A 19,116-nucleotide genomic window follows, 5' to 3' on the forward strand; every position below is an offset into this window, starting at 1 on the left:
GTGCCGGGTATGGTGTGCGCACGGGCACGGTGTCTGAGTACGGAGTGATCACGGGCGTGGTGCCGGGTATGGTGTGCGCATGGGCATGGTGTCTGAGTACGGAGTGATCACGGGCGTGGTGCCGGGTATGGTGTGCGCACGGGCATGGTGTCTGAGTACGGAGTGATCATGGGCGTGGTGCCGGGTATGGTGTGCGCACGGGCACGGTGTCTGAGTACGGAGTGATCACGGGCGTGGTGCCGGGTATGGTGTGCGCATGGGCATGGTGTCTGAGTACGGAGTGATCACGGGCGTGGTGCCGGGTATGGTGTGCGCACGGGCATGGTGTCTGAGTACGGAGTGATCATGGGCGTGGTGCCGGGTATGGTGTGCGCACGGGCACGGTGTCTGAGTACGGAGTGATCATGGGCGTGGTGCCGGGTATGGTGTGCGCACGGGCACGGTGTCTGAGTACGGAGTGATCACGGGCGTGGTGCCGGGTATGGTGTGCGCACGGGCATGGTGTCTGAGTACGGAGTGAGCACGGGCGTGGTGCCGGGTATGGTGTGCGCACGGGCACGGTGTCTGAGTACGGAGTGATCACGGGCGTGGTGTCCAGGTATGGTGTGCGCACAGGCATGGTGTCTGAGTATGGAGTGATCATGGGCGTGGTGCCGGGTATGGTGTGCGCACGGGCACGGTGTCTGAGTACGGAGTGAGCACGGGCGTGGTGCCGGGTATGGTGTGCGCACGGGCACGGTGTCTGAGTTTGGAGTGATCACGGGCGTGGTGCCGGGTATGGTGTGCGCACGGGCACGGTGTCTGAGTACGGAGTGATCATGGGCGTGGTGCCGGGTATGGTGTGCGCACAGGCATGGTGTCTGAGTACGGAGTGATCACGGGCGTGGTGCCGGGTATGGTGTGCGCACGGGCACGGTGTCTGAGCATGTAGTGAGCACGGGCGTGGTGCCGGGTATGGTGTGCGCACGGGCATGGTGTTATGGGGCAAGCACAGCTGTGCTGGGAAGGAGGCAGAGGGTGATGACCATGAAGAGGAAAATCCCCAGCCAAGCAAGTCAGGAAGCCAAGTGAGAGCCTTTAACCTGCACCAGTGATTTAACCCATAAAAACTCCGAGTCAATGTTCTCTGTTAGAGACACCGATGGTCCTCGTTTTCCTGTAATCCTGTAAAGGAATCTGACTTCAGCTCATCACAAATGTGTCCAGATGGTGCACAGAGGAACTCAAGGAGGCCAGGCTTGGAGACAGCTGCCTTTCTGGGAAGTGCTATTGTTATCCCCATTTTACAGAGGAGGAAACTGAGGCACAGGCAGGTAACTTGATCAAGACCATGCCGCCCCACAGTGGAGGACCAGATTCCAAACCCAGGCGGTCTGCCTTGCTGTCAGAACTTGCACCTTTGCCCTCATGCTCCGGTCGAGCAGTATTGCACTGTGGCTATGTGCATGGCCTCTGGGTTCAAATCCCAGCCGCTCTGCCATTTCTAGCTGTGTGACCTTGGGCGAGTTACGTGTCTGTGCCTCAGTGTCCTCTTCTGCAAAGTGGGGATAGTAGTACCTGCCTCATGGAGTTCCGCTTAAATGAGTTAGGAGCTGTAACATGTTTAGAACGGTGCCATGCACGTAGTCACCACCCAGTAAATATGGACCAGTATGCCTGAACCCCAGATGGTCCCGTGTCCTTGAAGAGTCTAGAATTCTTCAGGATTCTGAAATGCCAGCCTGTGGGATCCTCTAATCCTCTGGCGACATTCTAACGTCTTGTGGCTGCAGAATTGCACCCTGCTTCCCAGGGCTAGATGGTGTGGGGCCGCCTGTCCAGCCAGCTCGGCCCCACAGTAGGCAAATGAGGTGATGTCAAAGCCTTGGCTGGGGCCCAGCCCTGTAGCCTCCCCCTCTCCCTCCCCTGCGCGTTCCCTCCCTCAGATTCACACACACTCCAGGCCTGCAGGGCCCAGAGGGAAGGTGACAGGGCCAGGAGTGGAGGTGGCTGGTGGGTGCTTGGGTCCACTGAAGCGTGCCGCCTCCAGCCCTGTTGAACGGGTGGGCCCTGGGACTGCAGCTGGACCTGAGGGATCCTGCTCTCCCTTGAACCCTGAGCCTCGATTTGCAGCAATCCCAGAGCTTCATCCCTCCCTGTGAGAGCCTGTCTGGGTGTTCACGCTGGACTGCCCGTGTCCCCTCTGCTGGGGTGCGCAGGCCGGCAGCCATGGCTGATGAGAAGACCTTCCGCATCGGCTTCATCGTGCTGGGGCTTTTCCTGCTGGCCCTCGGCACGTTCCTCATGAGCCATGATCGGCCCCAGGTCTACGGCACCTTCTACGCCATGGGCAGCGTCATGGTGATCGGGGGTGTCATCTGGAGCATGTGCCAGTGCTACCCCAAGGTAGGTGGTGGTGGGGCCGGGTGGGGCCCGGTGGGGGCGGGGGGCTGGAGACGGTGCCTTTGCTCCACACAGCAGCCAGTCCCCCATCCTGCGACCGTCTTCATTCTTCTCCTGTTTTCTTCTCTCTGCTCTCCTGAACATCCATCCAACCATCCATCCATCCATCCATCGCTTAGCATAAGGGTTGATCCGAAGCCCTCTGGGTCTGCAGCCTTGAACCAGGCACGATGGGGGAGACACAGTGAAACACAACACATGATCCATGAGCTTGAAACAAAAGTTAAGGAGCGCTTACCCCCTGCTGGGCACGCCTGCGCTCAGGGCGCAGTTCGGCTCTGGTCCTGAGCTTCTTGCACAGCTCTCACCTGTGCTCTCATTTTATAGTGGAGAAACCTGAGGCTCAGCAAGGTGAAGTGACAGAGCTTGGATTGGAGCTCAGACCACGTGTGTGACCTAAGCATAACCCTCCGCCTTGGGTCCTCCCTACTCCCGAGCTCCCAGAGCTGCTGAGAGTCCTGGGGCAGTCACGTCTCACCATGGTGGCATGCATTGGGCGGTGGTATATCTTTCCAAGTCTTAATGTATTTCTAGCCTTATGTGTGATTTAGTGATGGGAAGAGCACTGTTTTGGGAGTCCTGGGTTCTAGTTCCAGTTCTGTCCCAAACTCTCTGTGTGAACTTTGTCTTTCTGAGCCTCAGTTTTTTCATCTGCAAAGTGGAGTCCAAAGCCCCTATTTTTTACAGCCTTACAGGGTTATTCTAAAGATCAGAGAAGAGATGGGATATAGGACTATTTGGGAAGGGTGTTATATGTAGGTGAAGCGTTGACAGTCTTACTGTTATTGATCTTCCCAGCAACCCTGTGAAGGAGGTGTAAACCTTCAAAGCCCAGAGAGGTTGTGTGACTCTTCCACAGTTGCACAGCTGATCAGAGACAGATCAAGGGAGATGAGGAGAGAAACATGGATTCTAATTTGGGCTCTGTCTCTACAGCCTGGAAGATTTTGCTCAAGCCCCTGCCCTCTCTCAGCCTCAGTTTCCTCATTTGTACAATGTGTGAGTCAGGAGGAGGGGGTGGGGAAGGGGGTTCATCCAGGGGCTCTGTTGGACTGACATCTAGGACTCCAGGCCTAGGCAGCCCCCACCACCCCCAGACCCTCCTCTCCTTCACTGGATGGCTGTGCCCAGGGTTCAAGGGAGTGGGGCCTGGGGGCCTGGGCCAGGCTTTCCCCAGCCCTGCCCCCTCCGTGGGCCAGCCCCGGGCTGTCGGCGTGTGTTCAGTGTTGGGGCGGTCTGGGCTGGTTTGCAGTCATTTACCGAGCAGTTTACAGTCAACTCGCCTCTGTCTGTGCAACGCCCTGAGCGGAGGTCACTGGGAGACAAGGTCCTTGGGTCCAGAGCCACCCATGTCACCACCACCATCGTAATCCTCCTCCTAGCGAGGAGGCTGGACCCTGGCGGATGGCAGGGGGACATCAGGGTGTGGAGGGGAACGTCCTTCCTGCCCTCGTCCTCAACCAGAAGTGGCTCTGGGCTGGTGGGCAGTGACCAGAGTGGCAGTGGCGGGTGGAGAGGGAGGGAATATTGCTGGGTATTAATGAGTAACTGCTGATAGATTCACGTGTTCATGCGGAGGCAGCGTGGTGGGGTGGAAACGGCACACACTTTGGTGGCCTACAGGCCCAGCTTCAAATCCCTGCCCCCTCATGTCCTACTTCTGTGACCTTGGCAGAGGGAGTCCCCCCAACTCTGAGCCTTGCGTGGCGTGCTGGAGGTGGGGGACGTGGCATCACACCCGACGCAGGGCGAAGGCATTGCTCCCAGGATTGGTGTCTGTGGCGCCGGGTGGGCCCCTGCATGTGTGTGCATGTGTGTGCAGGTGCGTGCGCACTGGTGTGGGTCTGCGTGAGCGAGTGCTGTGCTTCAGGGCTGTGGCTGCTGGAGCCCGCACAGGTCGACTCCACAGAGCGGGGGGCGGAACGTGTGCTGTGCACCCGGGAGACACTCCAGACCTGGGGCTCCCTGAGTCCCACGTGGTCTCCTCGGTGCCTGGGCCATTGTGGCTTCCAGCGCTCATGCCTGTCCTCCCCTCGGGCTCCCCCCTGGCCCTCACTGCCTGACCTATGGAAAGCTTCAGTAAATGGAACAGTTTTGGATTGGAAGAAATATAAATATAAGGGAAGAGAATTGGCTAATGAGGATACGAAGGTGAGAGGTAGCCAGGACCATCATGCGTTAAGCCGTCCCTGTTTCTGAGGGGCTGGACGTCTAGGGGGAGAGACGGTTTGCTGCCTGATGAGGGGGATGTAGGCTTCACAGAGAAGGTGGGCTGGGCTTTGCAGGCTAGATAGAAGTTCACCGGGCAGAGAAGACAGGGAAAGACACTGCAGGCAGAAGAGCGGCATGGTCAAAGATCAAAGACACGCGGTGGATCTAGGGGTGAGCGGAGGGCGGGGAAGGTGGAGAGGGGGTGCAGTCAGCTGCTCGGGCCGGGGATGCTATGCTCAGGAGCTGCGACCTTGCTGTCTAGGTGACGGGACGAGAGAGGGACATGATCAGCTTTGCAGTCTGAGAAAGTTATCAGGCTGACCTCGGAGGGAGGAAGGTCCAGGGGCAGCCAGACCGGCAGGGAGGCCCCTTCTCTGTCCAGGTGAGAGGTGAGGGTGCTCTGGGCTGAGGTGGAGTTGGGACCCAAGGCTGTGGGCACCGAGAAGACACTGCCGGTTCACCAGAGCACCCACTGTGGCTGGCACGTGCAGCACGCCCACCCGGGTTATTGCATCAGATCTCTGAAGGAGACCTGGCCGATTTGGCAGCTAACTGGGCCTCAGGCCTGGGAGAGGAAGAGGCTTCTGTGCACCTGTAGTGAGTGGGGCAGCTGGGCGTGCTGAGCCCATTCGCTGAGATGCTGCAGGGGAGCTGGGAGCGGGGCCTCTCCCAGCTGGCCATGGCCTCTGCCCACGAGTCCCCCAGTCCTCACTCCTGCCTGCTCTGCTGGAGCACAGGACCAGGACCCCGACTGGGGGTTGCAGGTTCTATCCTCTCCATTGGCCTCCCTCCCTCTGCTTCCTCCCTCTGGGGACTGCTCAATGTTCTGCCTGAACACAAAGCTGTGTACGCTCCTACCCAGAACTCCCCCAGGACCCCTGCTGCTTCTAGAGAAAGGCTGAGCTTCTCCATCTGATGTTTTGGGAGTTTCCATGGTCTGATATCCCCTCCCCAGCCTCAGCTCTGCCTGTGCCCCTCGCCAAAGAGCTTGTATTTTAAGATGCTATGTCCTCTCCTTCGCCTTGAGGTTTTTCATGATGATGATGATGCTGTTGATGGTGAGGATGGTGATGATGAAGACGGTGATGGTGATAGTGATGAGGATGAGCATGATGGTGATGATGATGATGGTGATGATATTGATGGTAATGAGGAGAATGGTAATGGTGAGGATTGTGATGGTGATGGTGATGATGAGGATTGTGATGGTGGTGGTGACGATAATGGTGAAGATGAGGATTGTGACGGTGGTGGTGATGATGATGGTGAAGATGAGGATTGTGATGGTGGTGGTGACGATGATGGTGATGATGAGGATTGTGTTGGTGGTGGTGATGATGATGGTGATGGCGATGGCGATGATGGTGATGATGATGATGATCATGGTGATGATGATGTTGATGGTGATGCTGGTGATGATGGTGATGGTCATGATGGTGTTGGTGATGGTTATAATGGTGGTGATGATGATGATGATGATGAGGATTGTGATGGTGGTGGTGATGATGATGGTGATGATATTGATGGTAATGAGGAGAATGGTAATGGTGAGGATTGTGGTGGTGATGGTGATGATGAGGATTGTGATGGTGGTGGTGACGATGATGGTGATGATGAGGATTGTGATGGTGGTGGTGACGATGATGGTGATGATGAGGATTGTGACGGTGGTGGTGATGATGATGGTGAAGATGAGGATTGTGATGGTGGTGGTGATGATGATGGTGATGATGAGGATTGTGACGGTGGTGGTGACGATGATGGTGATGATGAGGATTGTGACGGTGGTGGTGACGATGATGGTGAAGATGAGGATTGTGATGGTGGTGGTGACGATGATGGTGATGATGAGGATTGTGATGGTGGTGGTGATGATGATGGTGATGGCGATGGCGATGATGGTGATGATGATGATGATCATGGTGATGATGATGTTGATGGTGATGCTGGTGATGATGATGGTGATGGTCATGATGGTGATGGTGATGGTTATAATGGTGGTGATGATGATGATGATGATGATGGCACTAACTGGGCCATGAGGTGAAGGACAGCTTCCAGGAAGTGCAGAGCCAGCTGGGAAGTGCAGGGCGTCCTCAGCGGGGCTGGAAGATGCCCGGGCCCTGGCCTTATTTCTAGACAACTGGAGGCAGCTCACCCCTCACAGAAGTTCTAGAACTCCTCCATCCATCATTCCCTTCTTTCTCTCCATCAGGATGGAGCTTTTTTGGTGCATATAAGTGCCTTCTACTCACTGCACTCTATGGAAAAGGGAAATGGGAGTGCTATTTATGAACCTGGTATAATACAGTAGGGTCTCATCAAATGTTTCTGGGAAAAGTTTTAGCTGAGGAGAGCAAGACTCAGAGAAGTCAGGTAACAGTCTTCAGTAGCATCAAGTTATGACTTACTGAGCAGTAACTGTATGTCGGCCACCTTGCTGGATGATTCCTTATATATTATCTCATGAAATCCTCACATAACTAGTCCCATTTTTAAAAACTGTGGATACATAGAACTTAAAATTCACTGTTGTAACCATGTTTAAGTGCACAGTTCAGTGGCATTAAGTATATTCATAGTGTTCCGCAGCCAATCTCCAAAATGCTTTTTATCTTATAAAACTAAAACTCTGCACCTGTTGAGAACAGCTCCCCCTTTCCCCTCTCCCCAGCCGCTGGCGAGCACCATTCTACTTTCTGTCTCCGTGGGTGTCACTGCTCTAGGTGGCTCAGAGAAGTGGAATCATATGGTATTTGGTTTTTGTGTCTGGCTTATTTTGCTTGGCAATGTCCTCTCTCGTGGTTCATCCATGTCACAGCATGTGTCAGAATTTCCTCCCTTTTTAAGGCTGAATAGTACTGCATTGTAGGGATGGACCGCATTTTGTTTATCCATTCCCCCATGGATGGACACTTGGGGTGCTCCCACATTTTGGCTCTCGAGAACAATGTAGCTCTGAACACGGCTGTGTGACATCTCCCCAGGGTAGCCCCGTTATACAAAGAGCACAGAGAGGCTCTGGGAGGGGGCTGGGCTTCCCAGGGCCCTCAACAAGGACCTGGCAGAGGAAGGATCCCCACCCATCTCCCAGACCCCAGAGGCGGGGCTCCTCCCACCCCATCCCACTGCCTCCTTTATGCCCTGCCTCCCGCCACCATGCGCGCCCAGCCCCGGTGCTGCACCTGCAGAGACCTCCTGATCCCTGAAACCTCGGGGACGAGGACTAGTGGGCGCAACCACAGCCATCTATCTCCCCCACTGCAGCCTCTGTGCCAGGAAACACACGGACGCTCATTACCAGATATGGATGAAGTGCCTACTACGTGCCAGGCTTGTGCTGGGCACTGGATGGAGGGAGACCTCTGGGAGATGAAGAGATGTGCCCTCCCCGAGGGCAGGGTTTTCTCTCACTCGCTGCTGCCCCCTAGTGCTAGAAGAGGGCCTGTATACAGCAGGTGCTCAATAAATGTTTGCTGGGTGAATGAAGATCCCAGAGGTCTGTCCCTCCCTGGAGCTGTGCCCTGAGCAGGCCCCTCCCCTGTCAGGCAGGGAGGCCCCGTGGTGCAGGCTCTCTCCCAGGGTGTGTGAGCGGTTTACTGACGCCCCAGGGAGAGCAGCGGCCAAGGGTGTGTGGGGGCAGCCGCCTGCCCCGGCCAGCTGCAGAGAGGCGTCTCCCTTTGCCCTGCAGGTCGCCTTCGTGCCCGCTGACTCTGACTTCCAGGGCATCCTGTCCCCGAAGGCCCTGGGCCTGCTGGAGAATGGACTTGCGGCAGATGTGAGGAGGTGGGTGCGGGCCCTTGCGCGGGGAGGAGGGGGGCCGGGAAGCCCCTCAGGCCAATCCGCCCTTGCCCAGGAGAGGGAGGGAGGGAGCAGGAGGCGTGGGCGGTGTCTCCTCCTCTTGACCCAAGTGCCCGCTTTGCCCTCCCACTTACTGAGAAGGAACTACTAGAAATCACGGATTGTTCTGAACTCTCAGTTCCCTGAGTTAGGTGTTATTATTCCCATTTCATAGGTGAGGAAACTGAGGCTCAGGGACAAGATAAAGTCTTACAGTGAATACGGGGTCTCAGTGACACAGGAATCATACAGTGAAACATCCTGTGGAAAACACAGTGAGATAGAGTCACGGGGGCACTGCCACAGCTGCTACGGACAAGCAACAAGAGGCACAGCCCTGGGGCTCTGTCACTCACTAGCTGCGTGCCTTTGGGCAAGCAGCTGACCTCTGTTTGCCCAGTCTGTGAAATGGGGTTACTAATGGGACTGTCCCCTAGGTTTCAGGCAAGGGAGGCAATATACGCAGAATGCTAAGAACAGGCCCTGGCACCCCATAGGTCTTCTGTAAGTGTTTGTCACCATTAGCAAGTGCTGGTCACGCACTGTGCACCCATCACTCCTTCAGTCCTCATAGAAGCCCTGTGAGGGGGGGCTGTTAGGCCCTTTATACAGATGGGAAGACTGAGGCTCAGAGACCGGGGCGTCAGGAGGTTTGACCGGCCACTCCCTGGGGGTGTCAAGCCTTGGCCTGACAGGGCACTGCCAAGGTCTAGGGTCTGTCAGCTGGGCCAGGGATTCTCTCTGTTTTGCTTGGGGAAGGGACCGATGGTGGCCTCTTCTGCTCCTGGCACACAGGGTGAACAAATGTCCCAGTGGGCATGAAGTGGGTGGACTCCAGAAGGCGTGGGGGCAGCCCAAGCTCTGTTACATGCTGCCATGACAGAGCGGGGGCTCAGGCCACCCTGGGCTCTGGGCTCCTCCCTCTCACTTCCCAGCCTTGTGACCGCACCTTCCGCGGGGACCGTAGCACAGTGATAGAGAACATGACTCCTGGAGCCCCAGTGCTACCACCTAGTGTCCGTGTCACCCTGGGTACAAGCCAGGCAGAGGCCCTGTGGCTCCGTTTCTTCCCAGACTCTCCTGGAACTGCGGTGAGGCTCGGCTGGGCTGACTGCAGAGCCTGGCAGGAAAGGAGCATTCAATAGCTGAGGCTGTTACCACTGTCCTCACCTGTGGACTGGGATGATAGTCCCTGCTTCAAGGCGTTGCTGGGAACGACAGGATGACTGGCCCACTGTCCAGCGCCCAGTAAACTCTCAGTGTTAACCGGTCTTCATTTTGCAATTGCACCCTTGTGGGTAACTTCGGAGACACGGACACACTGGACTGAGAGTCAGACTGGGGGCCAGGCCCGAGCTTTGCCACTTGGTTTATTCACCTTGCTGGGCCTCAGCCTGCTCATCCCTGAAATGGGTACAGCAACATCCCCAAAGTCTTCTGTGAGATCAGGGAAGAACACATGCCCAGGGCAAACAGGGCCAGGGGAAAATCCTGGTGTTTGCTGAGAGACTCATCCTGCCTGTTCTCACTCCCACTCTGCCTGCTGTGCCCCCGCCAGTCCCCAGACCCCCTACGTCAGGCTGTGGGAGGAAGCCGCCTACGACCAGAGCCTGCCCGACTTCAGCCACATCCAGATGAAGGTCATGAGCTACAGTGAGGACCCCCGCCCCCTTCTGGGCCCCAAGCTGGGAACCAGTGGTGGAGAACGTGGCCCTGGGGACATTCAGGCCTGGACGGAGGCTGCTGTCGTCGTCCACAGGGGCTCCGACGAGAATGAGGGGGAGAGAGACCCGACTCAGAGCAGGCCCAGGTGAGTGTGCAGAGCTCGGGACTGGGGATGCAGCCCAGTTCCGGGATAAAGGAGGAGGGGGTGGGGGGCCACCGAGGGTGGCTGGGGACATTTGGCAGTCAGGAGAGGGCAGTGGAGGGTGCGGGCCACCCTGAGAGGCAGCCAGGTGAATATGGGCTTAGGAGTCGGGTGGGCCTGGGGTCAAATCCCAGCCCCTCTGCTGGGTAACTTTGGCACGTTCCTCACTCTCCTGGGCCTCAGTTTCCCCACATGGGAATGATCATTCCTGCTACACAGGATATTGTGAGGATTGGGACAATGCCTTTAGGTGCTCTCTCTCAATCTCTCTGTGAGTAGCGGAGGGCTGGGAGCCAGAGGGACCCGAGTGCAAATCTTGGCTCTGCTGATGACCTACCTGTGACTTTGAGCAAGTCACTCCCCACCCCACACCTGTCCCTATCCATCTGTGAGCTGAGTTCCTCGTCCATCCGTTTATTTATCCATTCCATCAGCATTACCGGGCACCTACTCCCTGCCTGGCCTGGACTGGCCTCCACCCTGAGGAGCTCCCAGTCCAATGGGGGGGCAGACAAGGAAACAGAAGGCTGCCCCAGTGTGACTGGGCCCATGAGAGACCAGAGGAGGACCCTGAATGACTGGAGAAGTGCACGCGTGACCTGGTTTGGATAGTAACGTATAATAGCCCTGTTTCTTGAGCACCTAGGAGGTGCCAGGCATGGTGCAAAGTGCTTTGTGCATATTGTCTGCTGTAAACCTCAGTAACAGCTGCAGGAGTGAATACTGGTATTTCCCCCACTTTACAGGGGAGGAAACTGGGCCCGGAGAGGTGAACTGGCCTACCCCAGGCCTTGCAGCTAGAGGCCGGGATTTGGACCCAGGCAGTCTGACTCAGAGCTACCCTCACCCTTGTGGTCTTTGCCCTGCAGCCCTGCAGCCTGTCCCCAGGGCCCTGCACCCTTGGCCTCCTTCCAAGATGACCTGGACGTGGGCTCCAGCGACGACAGCAGCCCTGATCCATCTCCACCTGACAGGGAGGAACCTCACCCCCCTCCACAGGAGCCCCGGGCCTGCTGGTGCCCGCTGGACCGCTACGGCGACTTTGCCCTGATCGACGCCCCCACGGGGGAGGATGTGCCCCAAGCAGGGCAGCAGCAGGAAGTGGCCCTGCCCAACAACTGGCAACGGTCCCCAGGGACAAAGGAGGAGGAGGAGGAGGAGGAGGAGGAGGAGGAGGAGGAGGAGGAGGAGGAGGAGGAGGCGGCGGCTTTGGACACAGGCACGGAGGAGCCTGAGGAGGAGGAGGAAGACTTGTACTATGGGCTGCCAGACAGCCCCGGGGACCCCCTTCCAGACAAGGAACTGGGCTTTGAGCTCAATGCCCAGGGGTGAGAAGGAACTGGAACCACTGCTAACCCCATGTGACCTCATAGGCCTCAGTTTCCCTATCTGCAAAATGGGATTTCATAGAGGTTCAGATGAGACAATGGACCTGAGAGCATTTTGAGAACTGTAAAGAAATGCACAAGGGACCGGTGGTGGCTCACACCAGTAATCCCAGCACTTTGGGAGGCCGAGGTGGGAGGATCGCTTGAGCCCAGAAGTTGGAGGCTGTAGTGAGCTACAATCGTGCCGCTGCACTCTAGCCTGGGAGACAGAGCGAGACCCTGTCTCTAAAAAAAGAAAAAGCACAGGGAGAGGATGACGCCTACCCATGGCTCAGTGCTCTCCCAATTGGTAGTTCCCTTTGGCAAACCTTTGAAGGTAAAATATGACGCAATGAGAAGGTTTGCAGCTGCTGAGACCCTCAAAAGTTCTTTCCACTTCCCCCCACAGTTGGCCTCTGACAGGGACCCTCCTTGGTGCTATCCCTGGGCCCTGATCTTGTGAAGGCCTCTCGGGGCTCCCATTCCTGTGGTCTTGTAGTCCATCTGGTAGGTGGGGTGATCGTCTTCACTCGGAGCTCACCACGCCTCTTCCTGCCCACGTCCTCCTGCAGCTCCCATTGCCCCTCCGCCGGGATCCGAAACCTCCGTGGCCGACCCCTGCTATCCTCCCGACTTTATCCCTGGACAGCCCCCCTCATTCTCTCTGCTCCTCCAGTTCCAGCCCCGCCATCCTGCTGCTCACGCTCTTGCCCGAGCTGCCCTCCTCCACCAGGCTGCCCCCGGCTCCCTCGCCAGCTTGGCAAACTCCTGCTCATCCTTCAAAGCCCTGCACAGATGACCTTCCTCTGAAGGCTTTTCCTGATGTCACACTCCTGGAATAAAGCAGCCCTTGCTCTGCTGCGCTACCTCTGGGCCTTGTACGTTTATCACTGTGGTGTGCCCCTGCTCCTGCCCAAGGGTGGCCTCATGACCTTGACCCTTACCTCGGCATCTCCTGTGCCCAGCCAGGACTCTGGTCTGGCCTGGAGCCCTGGTCATTGAGGGTAGACAGAACTCACCAGGACCCAGGAACTTCTGCAGATGACGTCGTCCTCTCCCACTTCCCCAACTGTTGGACTCACAGCCCTCTCCCTCTCTGGCATTCAGACTTCTAAGTGGCCTGTGTACAGTCACAGGGCCGGGCAGAAAGCCCCTGCAGGAACATGGCCCTCCCCCCACCCGCAGAATACGTTTGCACTGATGTAGGATTGCGGGCGAAATTCAGCGTCCTGCCTTAATTTAGTTTGAATCAGGTGGTGTTTACTGAGCACCTGCCATGTGCCAGACATCACGCTGGGGTCTCTAGGGGGAGAGAGAATGAACCACTGCTACAGTCCCCGCCCCAAAGGGCTCGCGATCTAGCGAGCTTGATTTCTTGCAAGTTGGAGACGGAGCGCGAAACAGAAGCTGAGGCTGAGGTGGGAGCAGAGAAGTGAAAACCTGACACCGCAGAGGCAGCGGAGTGACAGCCACACGGCCATCTGGGGCACATAGCTCAGGCCGCCTCAGGGGCCCCTGCAGAGGTCACTGTATCCGTAGCATCTCAGAGTGACGCTTTTATTACGCTGGTCTCTGCAGAGCCCCTCTGTGCCCGCCCCAGCTGCAGAGAAAGGGCAGTGATGCCACCTCAGACCAGGAGCGCACACTCAGAGCTTGCACCTGGAGACCGTCACCAGGTGGGTGGGCCTCTGGGTCACGGTTGGGGTCCTGGCTGGAGGAAGGAGATGCCACCTGTGCGGTGTCAGAAGGGCACAGCCCCGAGCACACTCCCTCTTCTGGGTCACTTCTGCCTCTGGAGTGAAGGGTGCCCCGGGCACATCCTCTCTGCTGGTGTGACGCAGGGACAGGTGTTCCTGCTCATAGCCCGCGTCCTCGGATGAGGTGAGGTGTAGCGAGCTCCTGTGCTCTGCGGACCAAGGCAGGGAAGTCTGTGACCTGCATCAGAAGGAGCGCGAGCGCCAATGGCTGAAATAAACCAGTTTTCAACTTTACAGTGGTCACCTTCATTCACCTGCACATTCTTTTCTGTAAAAGCACCTGTCCCCTCTCAGGGCAGGATAAATGAGGCGTGGTGCCCGCAGGCCCCCGGGGCCCCCTCTAGGAAGCGAGCACCCACCGCAGTGGCCAGACCGCGGGGGCGGCTGCATGGTGCCGGATCTCAGGAGTGGCCCCCTTCCCCCGAGCCACACCTGCAGGGCCTTCGACATGAACAAGAGCCTCTGGATGCCGGGCCTGTCCCGGAGGGGCCTGCAGGGGGTCGGGGCAGCGAGAGAGACGGCGAGGTCCAGGCTTGGTCGCCCCCCACCTCGCTGCATGTCGGGGAGACCACGCGGCTGACCTGCCCGGGGAGGTCCTGGTCGGTGCCGCTGCCTCTCCTTGGCTGGGAGCGGCGCTCCGTCTCCCTGTCAGAGCTTTCCCGTCCGGACGACACCCTGCGTGTTCACCTCCCCTACCCCGTGACCCGGCAGGTCCGGTTGCCCCTGTGGACCTCAGTCTCCTCATGTGCAAACGGGACTCGATGTGCCCTGTCTCTGAATCTCGCAGGGTTGCGTGGCGGGGTACGTGACAGGCTCCGTCTGTCAACGTCCTGCAGCAGAAGGGCGCCAGGCACGCACCTGCAGTCAGCAGGGTCCCTCGCTGCAGCGAGGGGGAACAGGAGCTGCGGGGAACCACGGGGTGTCTCGGAAAGAGGGTGTCAGAAAGGACCCGCTACAGGCTTCGGGCTGGCGTCCGGTGGTTTCGGGGGTTTGAGGAAGCGGACCTTGGCTCTAGACGGCATGACGTCAGGAGCTGATTGTAGGACTGGGCATCTTCCTCAATGCTATCTAGAAGGAAGGGAGACCAGACCACTGCTAAAGCTGGACAAGTAGCGGCCGCCCTACAGGCAGGACGGGGATGGTTGGTCATTTCTGGTCATGTTTTGCCTGCGCTCAGCCCTGGTAACTGCCAAGTGGTCTTGCTTTGTGTTGACCCATCATGGTGGGAGCGGCCCTGTCTGATGATGCTGGCATTCTGTGATGTTCGTGTCCAGAGGGAGAGCACCGAGGACTGCCGAGAGGGCCGGGCCAGCGCCCGGCTGGCAGGCGCTGTGACCCTGCCGTCTCACCGCTCGGCAGCTCCTCCTCTGAGCCTGCCACCAACGGTGGGCAGACGGGGAATGTGCTGTGGGTTTTGTTTGCAGCTGCAGCTTTTTAGAAGCTGGGGCTTTGAAGATGGGGCAGGGGACACTGACCCTTTTAGCTCTGGCCACCATGAGTGCTATGACTTATCCCCTTAACTTCCCACACCACCTGCCATCCCACTGTGGCTCCCCACTCCCCTCTAAGAACACCAGCGCCTCTGGGGTGTCCCCTCTCATTAGCTGGTTGGCCGGGAGGGGGCAAGGTGCTCGTGAAGGACCCCGGGGGGTGGGGGCACCGAGGGCCTGGTGGGGGGCTGCCTTGGGTGGCAAAACCTGGGATTCCAGCTTTCGGCCCCTGGCTCTGGATTCGTGTGCCAGGGTGGAAATTCCTGCTCTTGTTCACTCTCCGGTGAGGTCAGAGGAACTCTGGAAGTTTCCACTCTCTGGGGAGGAAAGGCCCTGGAGGGGCAGCGCCTGTCCTTAACTGGGAAGGGGTAGGCAAGGGAAGACAATGGTCCTGGGCTCTGCCGACTGCTGGCCGTGACCTTGGGCACATCACAGCCCTCCCTGGGCTTCCGTTTTCCCTGTAAGATTATGTGGAGGTGGACAAGGACAAGGCTCCACTTCTACGACCAGTCCTCAGGCACTGTGTGCCAGATGCCCTCACACCTATCACCCCATCTGTCCTGGGAACAGCCCTGGGGGACAGATCTGTCCACCCCACATTGCAAATGTTTGTTCTAAATCCCGGACTCTTGAGTCAGAAATGCCTGGCCTACCCTCGTCCTCTGCCAGTTACTTGCTGGGTGACCTTGGACAAGTCAATGCCCCTCTCTGAATATGAACGTCCACATTTATGCAGTGAGGAGGATAAAAGCTCCCTCTTGGGCTGTTGTGAAGAACGAATGGGTGCGATGTCTCTGGTACATTTTTGGTGCTCGAATGGTGTCAATTTCCTTCTTTCCCTCTCTGGTCTCTGTGTCCTCGTCTACATGACAAATAAGGCAATAGGTGAATGTGGTCACCAGGAGGAAGATGCAAGTGAAACTCCTTGCAGTGGGTAAAGGACATTGCTGGGGGCCAGGTGCTGAGGGCAGGTAAGCTGACAGCAAGCACAGGGACTGCGGTGTCTAAAATGCCGAGTGAGGGGCAGCATCCCAGGAGCCTGGAGGGGGAACAGGCGGGGAACAGGTTCTCAGGCACCTGCTGAGCATGGGGTGCTTCACGTGTCCCATCTCGCAGAATTTAATCCTTCCATCAGCCCTGGGAGATGGCCTTCACTGGGGGTGAAACTGGGATTCCAACATAGGTCCTCTGAGCCCGTGCTCTTTCCACAATGCCATCTGGTCCGCACGTGACAATGTGACTCAGTGACACACCTGCTATGCTGTGCACACCTGACTTCATTTCATCCTCACAACCTGCAAGGTTGGAGTATTGTCATATGAGGAAACTGAGGCTCAAAGAGGCTGAATAATTTGACCATCCTCCTGGGGAAGGGGCAAATGGAGGAGAGGAGGTATAGCTGTAGGGCTTCAATTCCTGGTAGGAATGTTCCAGCGGCTCCAGGCCATCCCGACCCCAGCGCGGACAGGAGAAAGATGCACATTGACAAGTCAGGCAGCCAGGTCCACTGAGCACCCACCTGTGCCTTTCCCTGTGCTGGTGCTGAGGGAAACACACCCCTGCTCCCACACCTTCCGTGACTCCCTGCGGCCCACAGGATAAAAGTCATGTTCCTCAGGCTGGCATATGGGGTCCTTTCCAGCTGAATCATCCACCACGTCCCCCAGCACAGCAGCACGGGACAGCTGACCTTTCATGCCATGCTGCCTTTGCCCAGGTTGTTCCCCCCGCCTGGATGCCCTTCATCCCCTCCTCTGTCACCCCTCCAGGCCTGGCTCAAATTCTCTCTGCTCCCTGGAGCCTGAACTGGCCCTGTTCTCCCCTCCCAGGGCAGAACCCTCCCCACTCCACCCTCTCCTCTGAGTCTACCCCAAACTGTGAGCCCGACTATTCCCAGGACTTCTTACGTTACCAGTCTCCCACCTGGACTAGGAGGACTTTTGAGGACAGGGGCCTCTTCCTACCCATGCTTCTATCTCCAGGACTTAGCAAAAGCAGGAATAGTGCTGCCGGTGAGACAGAACGGAATTGAACTGAACCAGGTGCTTGCTCTGAAGGCTCGCTGGCCCTGGGGCACAGACTGCTAAACCCAGGGACGAGGAGCACTCAGTTTGGAGTAATCAGCCCTGGCTTTGAGACTGGGCTTCCCCGCTGGCCAGCTCTGTGACTTTACCCAAGAGACTTAGCCTTTCTGGCCCTCAATGTCTTGATCAGTAAAATGGGGTTAATAATATCTACCCAATAGCCATGTTGTGAAGATTAGATGAGACAATGCCCACCGAGTGTGCAGCACGTGCCTGGCGCCTGGCGAGCCCTCAGCAAATGGTAGTTATCACGAGTATTACTATCGTCTGCAGAGACGATGGGAACAAGGCATAGACATCAGGAGCCAGTGCAGACGTGGGGCTGTCCAAGTCTACAAGCACTGTGTCATGCAAGCTCCTGTACGGTCCAAGCCCTGCATCGTCAGCGCTTCCCAAATGCAGTTAAATGGACCTGGCTGGGCTGGTAGCACCAGACTCTCCCAGGAAGCTTTAAAATTTCACTGAACCAACCTCGGGAGAGGTCTGGGATGGTCTGGATTTTGAATAAGCAGACCTGATGATTTTAAAATGCAGAAGGGCTTTGGGTTAGTTTTTTGTTTTTTTTCTATGTGGATTATCAAGAATTGGAATAGCTGGAAGGCCACCCAGGGGAGGTGGGAGTTGCAGGCCAGCATTTGAGAAAGTAGAATGAAAGGGCGAGGGTATCTCAGACGGAGGGCATGGCATAGGCCAAGCACTCAAGGAGGGAAGGAGGAAGGGGTGCTCCCCCAAACCTGGAGACTGGCCTGGCTGGAGAGGTAGAGGACAAGGTGAGAGAGGGAGGCCATAGCTTGGTCATGAGGCTTCTTGAATTCCTGCCGAGAAGCTCAGATTTGATCTGAGGGGCCACAAGGATCCACTGATGGTTCCTGAGCAGATGAATGACTTGAAGAAAGAAATGTTTAGGGCATACAGTGCTTAATAGATACAAAAGGGAATGAGGGAACATATTGGTGGCGAGAAGGCTGACCTGTGCCCTGAGGCAGGATTCAGGTCTCAACCTGCCCTGCGAAAAGTTTTACCCCCCCTCCACCCCGTGGCACTGGGTGGACGCAGGTGAGGACTGAAGCTGTGCAGCCAGTGTCCTGGGCTCCTCATTGCTGACCACGAGCCCAGCAGAGCGGGGCAGGGAACTCTGTGGCAGAGGCTGGAGCCTCCCTCCAAGATACCAGAGCCCTGGCCACGGCGGTGAGCAGTTCAGAGGTGACCCAGGGCCAGGGCAAGTGAGGGCCCCAGTGACCCAGAAAATTGGTCAGACCACAGGTCCCACTGGTTGATTTTGCAAATGGTCGGAGTTCTCAAGCCCCCGCACATCCCAGAGAAGAGCAGAACTGGGGTGATGGGTAGGTGGGCATTAACAGGCTTTGGAGGCCGGGTCGGCCAGCCCAGGGGCAGGGAGGGTTAGATTTCATTCATTCACTTGTTCCTTTGTTTATTCATTTATTCTATGATAGCTACAAACACTCTCTAAGCACCTGCTTGGCGCCACTCCCTGTGCTAGGCACTGGGGACAGAGAGATGCATCTGACCCATGCCTGTTTTGGGGGGGGGGGGTGAGTCCCCTCCCTGGAATAACTGCAAAATGAACAGTGATGGGTCAGTGTGGTCAATGCTGAATGTGGGAGGGTTGGGGGGAAGCACAGCAGGGATCTGACCCACCTGGGCAGTCAGCAAGAGCTTCTCAGAGAGGTGACAGACACCAAGCTGTGTCCTGAAGGATTCGCTGGGAAAGAACAGGGAGAGAGGTCAGCTTGGGTGAAGGCTAGGGGCTCCGAGTCACCCTACCATATGTGAGGGTTGACCCAGGGGTAGATGTGAACTTTGCTTAGGATAAGTGAGGAGGGGGGCTGGAGAGGACGTGGACAGACAGGTGGGGACAGACCAGGGAGGCTGTAGATGCTGCCCTGGAGCACATGGGAAGGCCCCAGTGGGGTGGGTAGAAAAGGACACAGCTGTAGTTTCCATGGTAGGGGGACTTTGTAACATGCAGAGCTGCCCAAAGAATGGGCAGGAACATACATGACAGAAGGAGGTTAGAGATCTTAGTGGAGAGAAAGG

The 19,116-nt window shown here is 57.2% G+C and overlaps 1 protein-coding gene across 1 annotated transcript; it reads left to right on the forward strand.

Moving 5' to 3' along the window:
* Positions 1–2,208: 2,208 nt before the first annotated feature.
* BSND (barttin CLCNK type accessory subunit beta) lies at positions 2,209–11,692 on the forward strand. Its single transcript, XM_069477989.1, has 4 exons — positions 2,209–2,385; positions 8,345–8,439; positions 10,052–10,303; positions 11,230–11,692. Exons 1-4 carry the CDS (start codon positions 2,209–2,211, stop codon positions 11,690–11,692), a joined length of 987 nt encoding a protein of 328 aa, XP_069334090.1.
* Positions 11,693–19,116: the final 7,424 nt, after the last annotated feature.

The sequence above is a fragment of the Eulemur rufifrons genome, chromosome 8, assembly GCF_041146395.1.
Source record: "Eulemur rufifrons isolate Redbay chromosome 8, OSU_ERuf_1, whole genome shotgun sequence".
Classification (NCBI taxonomy): domain Eukaryota; kingdom Metazoa; phylum Chordata; class Mammalia; order Primates; family Lemuridae; genus Eulemur; species Eulemur rufifrons.

Excerpts from the sequence above, each read along its gene's own strand:
- BSND (XM_069477989.1), top strand. The coding sequence starts at position 2,209 with ATGGCTGATGAGAAGACCTTCCGCATCGGCTTCATCGTGCTGGGGCTT. Across the intron at positions 8,440-10,051 it reads CTTGCGGCAGATGTGAGGAG|TCCCCAGACCCCCTACGTCA; the intron begins GTGGGTGCGGGC and ends TGCCCCCGCCAG. Across the intron at positions 10,304-11,229 it reads CCGACTCAGAGCAGGCCCAG|CCCTGCAGCCTGTCCCCAGG; the intron begins GTGAGTGTGCAG and ends TTTGCCCTGCAG.